Source organism: Aulostomus chinensis, chromosome 20 (genome assembly GCF_037954235.1).
Source record: "Aulostomus chinensis isolate RoL2024-O1b breed Wild chromosome 20, RoL_Achi_v1.0, whole genome shotgun sequence".
NCBI classification, from domain to species: domain Eukaryota; kingdom Metazoa; phylum Chordata; class Actinopteri; order Syngnathiformes; family Aulostomidae; genus Aulostomus; species Aulostomus chinensis.
Window position 1 is genome coordinate 14362522 of NC_141339.1, and position 14578 is coordinate 14377099.

The window sequence follows — 14578 nt, forward strand, 5'->3', positions numbered from 1 at the left end:
TCATCTCCCAGTGTCACTTTGTCTTCAGTCCTATCTTACTTATTCTCACATCCATCCTTTTCTCATCCTCAGTGCCCTATTCCGCTTTCTCCTCCCTTTCTCTTCTCCTTCCGTGGCATGGATTCCATCCCTGAGCTTATTCGTTCCACTGGCAGTTTCTATTAGCCTGAGAAGGGTATCAGGCATGCCTGATTGCGTCCTTCCTCCTTTACTCTTAGTGTCTCATTGCCTGTCAGTCCTATGCATATAGCAACACACACACACACACACATGCACACACCTAACCAGGCATGCTGCCTTTTAAAGTCATCTTGGGTGTATGTCAAATGTAATCTCTTAGCAGAAAGTTGTGAGCTGTGGATGTGTGGGGTTGATCAGCAAGATGGCACAAAAGCTGTGAGAAGAATAAAAGGGTCACAAACACACATCGATCCTGATGTTTTCATGTACCACGCACACACAAATTCACACACATAACAGGAGTTGGCATCAGGGCCAGGCCTCTCGTGGAGATCAAAGTCAGCTGCGAGCAGAGCAGAAAGACCCATCATGCCCTTCATTTCTCCCTCCCCTCCTCCCCCTGCTCGCCTTTGTGAACTGGAGACGTTTCATAACTTCATCTAAAATATATCGCCATCAACTCTGGCCAAGCCGGCGTGTGTGTGAGTGTCATTGGGCAGGAATCCATATTCACCGCCTTCTTCAGTCTCCAGAAGAATGGAGAGTCACAGGAAGGGATGCTGATATTTTGGTAGAAAGAGCTTGGCGTGAAAGAAATGAGACATAAATATTAGAAATTCTTCCATGACCTTACGATCACCTACCACACACACACACACACACATTCATAAATACACACACACTTTCCATGCTACACACTTCCTCTCTCTCTCTCTCTCCCTCTTATTCTTTTTAATGCATATATATGTAGATATAGTTGACTTGACACACTCTAACTAACTTTTCATAATCTCTTTGCGCCCACCCCCCCAAGACCTCTTCAGCCAGGCGGCATCAGCAGGTGGGACGTGTGACCAGAGGCAGCTGGGTCTCCTGCTCCACGAAGCCATCCAGATCCCCAGGCAGCTGGGCGAGGTGGCTGCCTTCGGAGGCTCCAATATCGAACCGAGCGTCCGCAGCTGCTTCCAACACGTATGTTCTTGCACGAACACAGAGATAGGATCATACAATATCAGCATACTGCAGGTTTCAACCCAGATTTCAACAACAAGTCAGCTCACGTAGGCCTTACTTTGACATAGACTGTTTCCTTGAGCATTTATCAGCCCTTCTGCCAACATTCTGGGACCAGGGACTATTTTTCTCTTCTTTGTGTACATCATTAACTGTTGTGCCATGAGGCTTTTATCACAAATTCATCATTATTACTACTTAGAGCTCTTACAAAAAAACAAGACATGTTTTACGACTCAGGCCTACACGAAAATATTCTGCCTTCTCTGCCATACTTTACAAATAAAACTGGAAAAAAAATCCTCCATAATAATATCTCAAGTCTTTCATAATGATCTATCTTTCTAGCTATCTGTCTATCTATAAAGGGTAAAAATTGTGAGAAGAGACGAAAACAGAATTCATAGATTGTCCACCTTCCTGTATTGAACAAGTAAACATTTTAGGCAACATAATTCAACTGTTGGTCAGAGCAGTTAGTCAGTTAGAGTTGCTGACATTCCTGATAATAGTTTTTGGCTTGTAATCCCTCCTGAGGAGATAACGGTGCCATGCATCCTCCCCACTGCTAATTGTCATTAAGTACTACTGTCTCCTCGCTGTTTCCCAGCTATCCAACACCTGCCTCCCTCAAACCTATAAAACCGCTTCAGTGTTTAAGCTCTGCTGACCAACCATGAAGCCTGAAACGGCCTCCAGTCTTCTGCTGGCTGTCCTCTCATGTTTTACTGCGCCAGGCTCAACCACTTTTCCCAGGTTTATCTCTCAACATTAATGATGTCTTGGTCCCCGGGAATCGTCGTTTCATTTTTCCTCGCTGACTTGTTCTTCGGCGGTCATAAATGTGAGCCAAACATTAAAATTAGGGAGGTTATAAATTTCACCAATTTCCTGTGCTGCATCTCCCCAAAATAGTATTGCGGCTGACACTGGCTGTTTTAAACTTCTTTTTATTTATCCTGCTCATAATAATATATAGATAATGCAGCACACCACAACCAGACTTGATCCTGAATTGCTGTGGCAGCTGTAGTCTAGTTGCTCATTAATCATTCAATCATCAAGCTAAATTGGCAGCTAGGAATTAGGCACATACAAACACATGTGCACGTGCACACGCACACACAGTGCAAAGCCCCATGACACCTGCGTGTCCGCCTGCCCTGCCAGTGACAGTGCAGTCACCCAGTCCATTTGCTTTAATGGGGCTGTGATGAATGAGTTATGCGACCATAACTACAGCCTCCTCGACTCTTCTTTTGTCACTCTCGCTCATTTAGCCATCCATCCATCTATCTCACCATCCTTTCAGCCATCTCTTCTCCTGCAGTAATTAATCTGTAAGTGCTATAATTTCACCATTAGATAGCAAGGCGGATGGGGGAGAGGTGAAAAATCAAACTAGCTTATGGACCGGGAGAGACGGAGAGGTACTCACATTGTGCTGAAGGAAGATCAAATTGATGGGCTAAAAATTTAAATATGATTTGAGATCATCAGGGTGAAAGTTTCACTGCTTTCACTCGCAACTTGAAGAAGCCTTTATTTGAGTTTATTTTCAGAAGGATATGCTAATATATTTGACACACACTTGAATTTTGAACATCGAGGATCAAGGAAACACACACACACATAAAAGCTCCATTCTTTTGGATTATGCAGTCCTCTCTTTTCAATGTATCCATGCCCCTTTTTTTTTTTCCAAGTGTCTAGAGTGATGGAAAGGTTGGCTTTGATTTGTTTTACGCGAAGGTGTCGTCCCATTAGCGATAGCAGCAGCCACGTCAAAGCCTCCCAATCTAGGGTTCCATTTATGCTCCGCAGTGGAGCAAAAGGTACCACAAAGAGTAGAAGCTGGTGGACCAAGCCGGAGCAACACACAGTCTTCACTCAAAAAGTTCAGACCAGCAGTTAAAGTAGGTGTTTTTCATGGAGCAATATGGCTGTTAGCTAACGGCACAGCTGTTAGCGTGTAGCACAAGGGCAGCAAGGGTATAAAAATCAATCACTGTTTATGGTAAGATTTTTTCAACCAATAAACATGAAGAAGGAGCTCGTAAAAGTTATTTAATCTTCGTCCACAATTCAAGGCCATTATGTGCTTGAGGGAAATGTTGCTTTAATATATTTGGTCATTTTAAAGTTGTCTGCATCTTTATTAGGTGAAGAGTTACAGCCAGTTCTTCTGGGAATGATGTTGTCGATGTTTCTCTATCGTTTAGCTTTTATTAGCCCTCTTTGGTGAGCTTTTATTGAAACTTCATATAATTGCTCAAACTTTTGATTGAAAGCCTCTAACTCTAAGCCCCTCCTCTATCCCATCCAGGTGACCAATAAGGTGGAACTGGAACCAAGACAGTTTGTCGACTGGATGCGTTTGGAGCCCCAGTCCATGGTTTGGCTTCCTGTCCTGCACAGAGTGGCGGCAGCAGAGACGGCGAAACACCAGGCCAAGTGTAACATCTGCAAAGAATGTCCTATAGTTGGCTTCAGGTACACACCGACACACACACACACACACACACACACACTTAATACAGGAATTGCAAAGGAGTTGACAAGTCTGTGACATGTAACAAGGCAGACACACACAAACACACACATGCATGCCACTGTTCCGTGTTGTTCTCTCCTGGTTGGGCATAAAGGGCAGGTCTGCTCTGGAGGGCAGGCATTTATCTAAATGTCAGCAGCTGATACACCACTGACTAAATACCATCCGGAGCTTTGCAATGGAACACATACGCACAAACACACACATGCACGCACGCACATACACACAGACATATGCACACACACACACACACACACACACACTCACTCTAAAATACAAGAAAACACTCATACTATAGCACTTTTGCACACATTTAAAAAGTTCACAAAGAACACCAGGAGAACAATCCATAAGTGACCACCCTCTGATTCTGTGTGAGACTAACAAGCACACTCATACACACACACACACATATACACACACACACACACACACACACACACACACACATCGCATGCACATATACTGCTTTTGTTAGTTTCTAATCAATTACACACTTACACAAAAACAACAGGTAGAAAGAGTCATGTCTTTGGCATCGGTCAACATGTAAAATGTAAATTCATGGCAGGAAAAATCTCCTACTGAGGTCGGAGTTGAGTGTAAGACAGTGCTGAGTGAAGAAGGGTGTCAGGATTGTCCCCTTCACGTTCCTTGCATCGCTAGCAAAAAAGAGAAATACACTCAGACATTTGATGTAGCGCATGTCTCCCATGTTGTGTCATTGATGGATGAGAAGGAGCGATGGGAGGATGAGGGAGGAAGGAGGAGGAAGGAAAAACACCTCGCAAGCATTTTCGTGCGGTCTTGAGACATGACACCAAGTTGTGGTCATTTTTTTAACTGTCACTGTAAATGTAACAGTCAAACTGAGTGCGTGTCACATACATGACATGCTGGAACTGCTAGCACTGCATCTCCTACTACCAGCGAGACAAAATATGCCTCTATGTGCAGTTTTATTCTTTGTTTCAAACTTGTGTTGTTGCTGCGATTTGCTTTAAAAATAGTTTTGTGCAATTAATGTCAGAGTTGGAACTTTATTCGAACTTCAAGGCACATTTAAATGAATAATATATCTACCAAAGACCTGTTGAACCGTTCAGATTTATTTTCATCCAGTTTGATCACAGTGGATCATCAAGCAAGTTGGGTTTTTTTTTTGTTTTTTTGTTTGTTTGTTTGTGACAGTTGTGCTCCATAAATCACATGATCTTCTGTTTTTTCGACTGGCTCGAGCATGGATAAACCTGTAAATATAAGAATAGAAATCAAAGGATTTCACACTGGCGGAGTCCCCAGCTGTCTGTGTTGTGTTCATCGTGTCCATGTTAAGAAACTGATTAAAGTTCTTGTGAACGGACACGGAAACCTGACTAGACACATATGTTCCATTAATTAGTCAAAGATGTTAGTGGATAAAGTTATTAATTAAAGGGTAACTCACCCCCTCCCACTCTGAAGGTGAACCCCCCCCTGCTTGTCAGTGCGTAATGGCGCCTTTGACTTTGCGGTGTTGTGTGGGCTGATGAATCGTGTGAAATATGTCTCTCTCTCTCTCACAGCTCATCAGTCAGCTAACGCTGGCAGAGCTGGAGAGGAGAGAAAGATGAAAGACTTAAGCTATTACGTCTGAATGGCTCCTGTCCCTCTCGTAGCGGTTAAACAGCCTTCTGGCTGCAGCTGCCGAGGACAACACTCTGACAGCTGTTGTCACATTGGGGTGTTTTGCTGGAAAATCCAAACGTCTGTCACACTGTCAGCATATTGAAGTGGGTTGGAATGTTTGTGTGTGTGTGTGTGTGTGTTTGTGTGTGTGTGTGTGTGTGTGCACGTGAGTATGTGTGTATGTATGCGTGCACACAGTGGGGGGTTGGGATTGTGTAATAGAGTGACAGTAGGAATTGACAGCTCTCCAGGAGGCCTGGGTATAGCCTCATGCACACACACACACACACACACACACACACACCCTGAAGACAGTAAAGTGAAATCCACACACAGCTAAACTTAGCTCACTTCTCGCCCCCCTCGCTCCTCTCTCTAGGTATCGCAGTCTGAAGCATTTCAACTATGACGTGTGTCAGAGCTGCTTCTTCTCTGGGCGCACTGCCAAGGGCCACAAGCTCAACTACCCCATGGTTGAGTACTGCACACCGGTGAGCCAGTAACACACACACACAAACTTACACACATGGTCTTGAGCGGCTCATCTCTTATCTGTTTTCTACACAATCACTCACTCTGCTCATCCATTTAATGAAAGCATACATTCACACTGACAGACTTTGGTTACCTACCTCCCATCCTTCACTGAGATAATCCCTCTTTCTTATGTCAAACACACCTGATTGGCAATCCTACAGCTGCCTGAGAGTTCACTCTCATGTTGTTTTAACACACTATTGGGTTTCTAACCTGTATTAGGCTGGTTTCAGACTAAATCAGACCATGCGATGTGGGCAGATCACTACGTTGGCCGCGTTGTTCGCGTTTCAGCAGTCACCATTGAACAGCAAACAAGGGGAAGAAGATTCTTATCCCTCAACACAGGACGTTTCCTCCGTTTCCTCTCCTTGAACATCATCCAAAGGGGAGGGTGTTTGCACTCGCTGCTTTTGAAGAAAAGACTGCAACCAGAAGGGAAACAGCAGGACAATCGCTGGCTCTGTGGCCTACTCAAACCAAATCTTGTTTCTCTGAACAGTGACTCTGGTTCAGCCTTACTAGGGTGATCCAGGCACTACTTTGGTTCAAACTATTGCAGCGAGAACACACAATTTACATTCAAATGAATAAAGGTACCTGCATCTTTGCTGCAGCACAGGGTTTGGACTGAATGTAGCCTTATAACAACATTTTGTCTTGCAGTTGTGCTGTATAATGGGTAACATTTAGTTTGCAGGGTAACCACAGTTATCTAAAAAGCCACAGTTAGATACAGGGCAGGCTTTGAAGCAGAACTACCAATGGTGAATCTGATCAATTTGCTCAGCAGCCAAAAATATACAGTGTTTGGAACACACTTTTCCTGAGCTTCTTCAATTACCTAACTAGTAAATCAATCAACTTTCATTATATATACAAATCTGAAAGGTCACAGACAGTCCACTGCAGCAGTGGTTGTCAAACTTTCTAAATGCACATATCTAACTCCCTGAAACACTCAACTTTCTGCTGTGTACCTCCGCTGCCTCCACAGATAGCGCTAACACCACCACAGGCTAGGCTAGCGCAGCTAACTGTCATGCTAGCTCTGTCAGACGCAATGGACGTTCTGTTGCTCACATGGGCATCAGAGGGTTTTTTTTCCAATCATCTATCCATATCAAAATAAGGCAGGTTATTGGGTGCTAAAGGGCTTTAAATTTTTCTGAAATGAGGGGGACGTCGCTTGTTCGGGGTTTCATGTCTATGCATTCACATTTTTAGGTTGAATTAAAGCAAGTGATTGTAGAAACTAACAATCTTATGTACTGTATACACTGACAAAGAAACTTTGTCATTACCCAATACTTGGCAAAACAAGGCCAGTGTTAGGAAGTGTAGTGGATAACACACAAAGTACTATATTGGCAATCTTTAAGCCGTTAGCACGTCCCTCCTGTATTGATTTAATCCTTTATGTTCATGAATTTGATAAGAATTTGCCTTGTTGCAGTTTTTAAGTATAAACATTAGATAACAAAGATAAAACTGAATAGCATACATACAAACAAAACACCCAAACGCCTCTTCCTGCTTTTCCATAATTGTTCTTTAATTGCTTAAGTTACCATCTTAAATTCATGGATAAGCCAGTAAGTGAACTCAGAGGAGCTTTTTATGCATATCTGTAAACTGTTGGTGTGTGTGTGTGTGTGTGTGGGGGGGGGGGGGGGGGGGGGTGTCCCTCTCCCTCCCCCTCCCCCTCCCCCTTCCCCTCCCCTGCTCCCTCTCCCTCTGTTCAGATCATTGTGATGTTTTGTTGCTTGTAAACCACGACTGCAGGAGGGACACCTTTGCTAAGTGGCTAATTAACAAACGCTCTCCTCCACCTTCCATGCAAATGTTGCTTAGGTGTTTACAAGGGACATTCAGAATACATCATGCGACACACGCGCTTACACACACACACACTAAACGCAGTCTTTCTGTGTCTGGTAGACAACATCTGGTGAGGACATGCGTGATTTCACCAAAGTGCTGAAGAACAAATTCCGATCTAAGAAGTACTTTGCCAAGCATCCTCGTCTGGGTTATCTACCAGTCCAGACGGTCCTGGAGGGCGACAACATGGAAACGTAAGTGTCAAATGAGTTTATTTGTTGTTTGTAAACAAATCCCCCAGATCTTCTCCTACGTCACATAGCAAAAACACTGCTGAAAATGAGGTTTGATGATGTGTCAGCACTACAAAAACAGTAGTTTAGGTTTTGGTTTCCAACGAGCACTGTGGTTCAAGTTAGAGGACAATGGTGGTTTTCACTGCGCTGTTGTGACTCACGGCTTAAAATGAGAAATGAGCAACAGCCTCTCGCTGCCACATCCATCAACACAGCAGTCTCCATCCGCCGCTGGCGACGGAGATCAAACACAGATCTCCTGCAGCCCTGCTCAGACTGGCCAGTGTTTGAGGGAAGCGTCTATCATCCCAACCTGCCTCCTTACTTTGATTTGCCCACTATTTTTTGATGTTTATATATTCAAGTTTTCTAATTTCCTACTTGGCCGTGATGATAATTAATATGGCTGATAGATTTATCCCTTAAACACCTTCATTTACGATTTATCTGGTCTCACAATCATAGTCTGGTTTTGGCCTGTACTGTAAGTGCATGAGGGGCACATGAGGAGGCGGGAGATTATCCACCATTAATCTGACACAGTCGTTAAAAATACAATCTCTAGTTCATACAATCTCTAGTTCATCAGTCTTTAAAAAAAAAAAAAAAAAAAAGTCGGATAGTGATGCCAGTATTGTCATCATTTGTTTTGGATTGTTAAAGTTGTGTATCCCAAACTCAAGTAGAATTGGATCATCAGGAAACTGCTCCTTTACAGTTTAATGTCCAAATAGCAAGCGCTTCATTCTAAAATCCCTTTAAAAGCAGGAGTGTTTGTGATAAATCAAGTAGTTTAGCTTCCCATTTCGTTTTTCTGGAAAATCATTGGTCGAAACTGAGATCTGCGAATGATCCATATTCTCATGCCTGACACTCCTCCCTCAGCGGTGCAACAGTAGCAGTCTTTATTCGCCTGATGGCCGAGGTATTTACCGTTTCTTGTAACTGCTCTGTAGATTTTGTGCAGCAGAGATGCCGGTGTCTGATTAATGTCGCTTCTTCTGCCATGTGTAAGAACCCGCGGAGAACCATTTAATTAGGCTTACATTATGCAAATGCCCCAGGCGGGTGCATCATCCTCCCCGCTGGAGTGTGAGTCTGAGTTTAGGCCCTTTTTTGAATCGCAGCCAGCTTGTACAATGTGTATTTTTACACATAATATCGCTACATTTTACCTGATGTATCCTTTTCGCCCCAGCCTGTTTTGTGGAATACTTCTTCTCCTATTTTCCCTCTTCGGTTTTCTCCCACAGTTTAGCATCAGAGCATTTTCAGAAGATGCATGCACTCATAATGATTCACCTGTTCACTTGAGATAGACCCCCCTCCCACCCACCCCAAAAAAATGCAGCTGCACACAGTCACCCTTTCAGATGGATTACACTGCCTCTCTCATCCCTCTCATCCTTTTACCCGTCCTCCTCCTCCTCCTCACCTCCCACCTTGCTCCATTCTCACTTCTCTTCCTTCCTGAAAAATGACTCCTACAGTGCTGCTGGCCTGATAAATGCCTCAGAAAGGCAAAGGGATTGTGGCGAAACACAGAGATCTTTTTAGAATGTGGCAGAAGGGAATGGAGACTTGGGGAGAAAAGTAGAACTGTTTCATGTGCTTCATTTTCTTGGATTAGGTGGATCCACCTTTAGCCGCAGCCTTGTGCAGAATAAAGCTGCAAAAGTTTAGCTTTTCAACCGTCTATAAGGTCCAGGTCCTTGTAAAAAGACGGCAGTGCCACACAGTACCAGTCTGATCTATATTCTTTATTCTCATTGAATACATTTTGTAAAATAAATGTAAACTGAGGAAATATACACACAAAGACCAAAGAGAATGTCAGGTTAATCTTTAAAGGGATGGAAAATGTAAAACTGTGTCCTATTTTATATTAATATTACTTTGTCTGCATCAAAAACATCTTGTTACTTTTCACATCAGAACATGAAAATCAATCAATTGAATATTTTTTTAGAAATAATAACTATCAATAACGCTAGTGTGCTTGTGCAGGATGAGGATTTTGATTGGCCGATACTCAAACTTTATCCCAGAAAGCCTTTAAAGTGCCCTCTCTGCACCAGGACGAGCCAAGCTCTTTATCACATTACCTTTGATTAAATATTGATTCATTAGCCTACATGATATTATTCTGGTCATAAAGAAGTACTTAAACTTAAAAAAAATGAACCATGACTGCATTAAAGAGTTCAATGGCAGTTTTACGATTCAAGACTCAAAACTTTATTGCCGTAAAAGTTAGATGTTCAGACTGTTTTGGTTTTTTTTAGGACCAGCAAACAACCACAGAAAAACAAACGACACAGAAAATAACATGATAAACATCTGCTGATAGGCTGACAGACTAGTAAATTAGCACTGAAATTGACTCAGGGAGCCGTTTACTAACTGGAAGGTTTTGCATTTAAGTGCTGTTGAGGGAACAAGCCATCTTAGTTTTATGCCCTGACTCTTTGTCCTGAGGGGAGAGTAATTAAGAGGGGCGAGTGGGGTCCTGAGGTATTTTTGGACTTCGATGCAGGTGTTGTAAATGTGAGAGCTGGAGGTGAGTAGACAGATGTGTCCAGCGGCTTCCTCTGCATAGAAAAGGCAGGGGAACTTTCTAACGCTGCTCGGTAAAAGTGCACTATCTTTTCTCCAGACTTTTCCTGCAAGATGATGAGTGGTTGGGACCTTTTTTTGAGGATGTACATTTGACTCTTTGACATATCCAGATAAACTGATATATCACGGATTTCCCTCCGGGTAACTATAAAGTATTTATGGTCTTATATCAGAGATATGACAGCTCACTACTAGGAAAGTAAAATGTTACCACTTTCATTCATGAGATGTAGTGTTTAAAAAAAAAGAAGAAGAAGAAAAGTTGAGGTGCACCTCTAGGCTCATACGTGGCAACCACATGTGTCGGCTCCTCTCGTTGTCCATACTGTACGTTGTTGACATATTGACGTCGGAATTGCGTCTGCTCAGTTCTGTGGGAGTTTTTAAGCGACTTGTAGGCTGTGAACCGAATTGCCTTTATTGGATTAATAAAGTCCTTTGAACCTTGGATCTACTTGCTGAAAGAGTGAGTATTTGTTCAACTGGAATGACTTGAATCCTCGAGTTTGATGAAGTGTCCCGCCAGCGCTGACGAAGCCTTGAGTAAGGGAAGAAACAGACATGTGCTGCCTGTTCCGTGTTGGTCCGACTCGTCACACGCGTTCCCACGGAGCATTTGTTTGTCTTCCTTGTATTGATAGCTAAATATATGTTTGAAATCCCTGAATAATCATGCCGTCAGTTCTTATCGATCAACTCAACAAAGGAAACTTCAATGAAGTTGTCATTTCTGACGCACTGTAATAGCAGAAGAGAGTTTAGCTTTGTCTGCTGTGTAATTACCCTACCAAATACACTCACTCACTGTCACTCTCTCTTCCCACTCTTAGATCATCTTTTCTCATTTAATTCCACCCACGCAGTTTTCCTCCACCTCAGGAGAGCAGAACACCACCTACACTCACCTCTCACGTATTATCTTTGCTTCATTTCACACCAGATTGGATTTTTGATTTGTCACAGTTATATTTGATAATGTTAAAGAAGCATTCTGGGTTTTCTTGGCTTTTCCTTCACTCAATGTTGGTCTTATTTTATTCTCAACATTAGCAGATAACGCATCGCCGCAATGCTACATTAAGCTTCGCAGAGAGAATTAATGGGTTTGGACGCTGAACCTCAAATATCAACTCTCATTTTCTTGTGCTGATATAAAAAGCTGACAGGTGCCTTCTGTGCATTCTCCGGGCTGATGTACACGCGCGAGAGAAATGTGTACAGGAGCAAATGTGTCTCATTGAGTTAGCAAAAATGATGACCGCAAAGTTATTTTAAAATGTATTTGATCATTTATTCATTTATTTTCTGGAACAACAATACTGCTTTGGCTACCCGACATGTTAACCAAACATCTGTCTTTGCAGTTGTTTGTCTTTTTTACTTCCAAGCTTTCCATTTGCAAAATGTGAGATTTTACAGCTAAATATTAAAATACTGTGGAATTAAAACAACTGCTCATATTAAAAAACAACAACAGCGGAAAGAACCAGGTTCTTGCAGTGAAACAAAAACTGTTGTGGAAGACTGGAAGACACATCTGGGCGAGGGACAGTTAGACTAGAAAGAAGCGATCTGAGACCGTGGCCCGAGTAACCATGGCAACATGATACAAAGTAGCCCGGTTGCAACAGCAAGGTCTCTCACGGACTGACGTCACATGGACTTTTAGTGTCCTGGTTATAACCCGGTTTTGATCATGTTCAAGATGCAGTGTTTACATGCACACAGAGAAACCTGAATATCACTGTTCTAGTATACATGATAAATATTAGTATCGCGGTTTCTGATAACTGCATCTTATCTGCACAGCCGCTGTAATGTTTAAGGTTTTAAGCACAAACTGCAGCAATTTTTAAATCAGAGAGAAAATGAGACCACTATAGCCTGTTGCGCTCAAAGCACCATTAAATGCCAACATCACATTACAGATATGGCTTATTCACCTCATTTGGAGAAGAGAACTGTGTGGCTTCACATTTGACCACTGTAAGGGCTCGTCCTGGTTTCTGTAATCGAGATAACATGTTTACATGGACTAACAAAAACAGGATACTTAAAAAAACAGATGATAAATAGACTGGTAGAGGCTTCACAGCAGACAGGTGGTTCCAGATCTTCTGCGGACACAGGAGAGGAAAAGTTAATGAGCGGAAACGCAAATAAGAAACCAACAAATTTCTCTTGGAAATCAGATGACGTCCAGCAGCATTTGCTGATACCAGGTTCACCCGCCTGCGGCCCAGAGAGGCCTGGTTCAGAAGTGTGTTTCATAGCTTGTAGCCAAAAGCCCATTCCCTCAACGCGGAAGCAAGTGACTCAACTATGCATGAAAACATGGCAATTGACTTGCAGAAAAATGGCAGCAGGTGCTGTGAGACCAGATTTAAGGCATTTGACTCAAAGCTTCTTAGCTAGAAGCGTGTGAAGAGGACGTTTTTTGCAGGTCTGAGTGCACATATCTGTGTTTACTCAGCCAGCATGTCAGCAGTTTGATGTTTTCTAAAGTATAACATAAAAAGAGGAAGGTAGGACAGAGTTTACACACTACTAACATTTTGAGGGTTACACCAGCTTAGGTGATTTAAGCTAAAGTTAGAAGTTAAATTTTACATCCAGTTAGCACATGGTTTTGGAGGGCGAGGTTTAATCACTCGATGTCACTCTAGTTATTCTGGGGTTTTAGGTTTTAATTATCCCATAATATCAATGCTTCATTCCAGTTAGCATACCTTTTTTGTTGTCATGGCTTCGTAAAGCTAGGTTGACCAACCATTGGCACAGACTAAGTATCATTTCAGACTTCCGAACTTAAGGGACAACTTGTGTGCAGCTGTTGCAACGGGCTGCTGGTTTTATCTCTTAACCAAGGTCTACTAGCTTTTATTAACCCCAGGCTAGAAATTCAGCCTGCTAGCATGAAACTGACATTTATTTTGTTAAAATGTCAAACACTTTCATCTCGATGATGTGATTTTTTTATATCCTGGGGTGTTCGGCTCACCCCTTGTAGGCTAAATCAGATCACATTTTTATCATGTAAATGAACAAGGTTTAGTCACTTAATTAAATTGAATTATTCATAATAGTCTTAGGGATTTCCATGCTTTATTTTACACTGTTTTCATAAAAATCTCACCGTGGTTTAGGCCTGTTCAAGACAAATGTGATGTAAGCGTCTCTGTTATTGTACCACAGCAGGCAAATCTGGCCTTCTGCTCCAAAAAATTCTCTTTACAGCAGCCACATTTATCACACCCCCAAATACTGCTGAGGTCTCAGCTGATGTGCCCACCCACCCCCCCACCCCCCTTCTCTCTTCAGGCACCTTTCCTTCTCATGCTTCATATCCAATTTCTTCCCCCTTCCTCTCCATCTTTTACTACAACTCGTATTTAAAGTACACCCATCTTAAAGATACATCACTTAGATGATCTCACTGAATGTGAAATATATTTGGGTCAAAGGACAAACATTGATGGGGGGGGGGGGTTACTGTCCAGTTGTAGTAAGGATCGTAACAGGCGTCAGTGTCCTTAAAAATAAAATGACCTCACCAGTGATCCTCCTGACGAAGACGTCCGCGAGGGTGCATAAAAGCCCGTCGCACCGTGTCTCCTTTTTCCTCTCGCTGCCTCTTTCTCTCTGTATACTTGTTTCAATTCTCTAGGCAGCAACACAAGTGAGACTACATCGGCCGCCCCGCTGTGACAAACATAACCACCATGCCGCACGCCGTCGTCTTCGCTTTCATGTGGGAACAAAAGCGCGGTGGAAGAATGTCAACACGTTTGTTTACAGACTTCATCTTCTACATCTCTAAGAATAGCACGGAATTATTTTGAGAAAAAAAAAAAAAACTTTGAAAGACCCTCCACTCCAGCATCCT

The 14578-nt window shown here is 42.7% G+C and overlaps 1 protein-coding gene across 5 annotated transcripts in view; it reads left to right on the forward strand.

Annotated features, from left to right (window-relative positions):
• The window catches only part of utrn (utrophin), a 193466-nt gene that overhangs the window by 155056 nt on the left and 23832 nt on the right, over nt 1-14578 (forward strand). For all 5 annotated transcript variants that reach the window (XM_086189292.1, XM_086189291.1, XM_086189290.1 and 2 more), the window contains 4 exons: nt 995-1152; nt 3521-3687; nt 5796-5907; nt 7895-8031. In XM_086189292.1, the coding sequence (XP_086045418.1) occupies nt 995-1152; nt 3521-3687; nt 5796-5907; nt 7895-8031 (574 nt within the window). The remainder of the gene's footprint in view (nt 1-994; nt 1153-3520; nt 3688-5795; nt 5908-7894; nt 8032-14578) is intronic.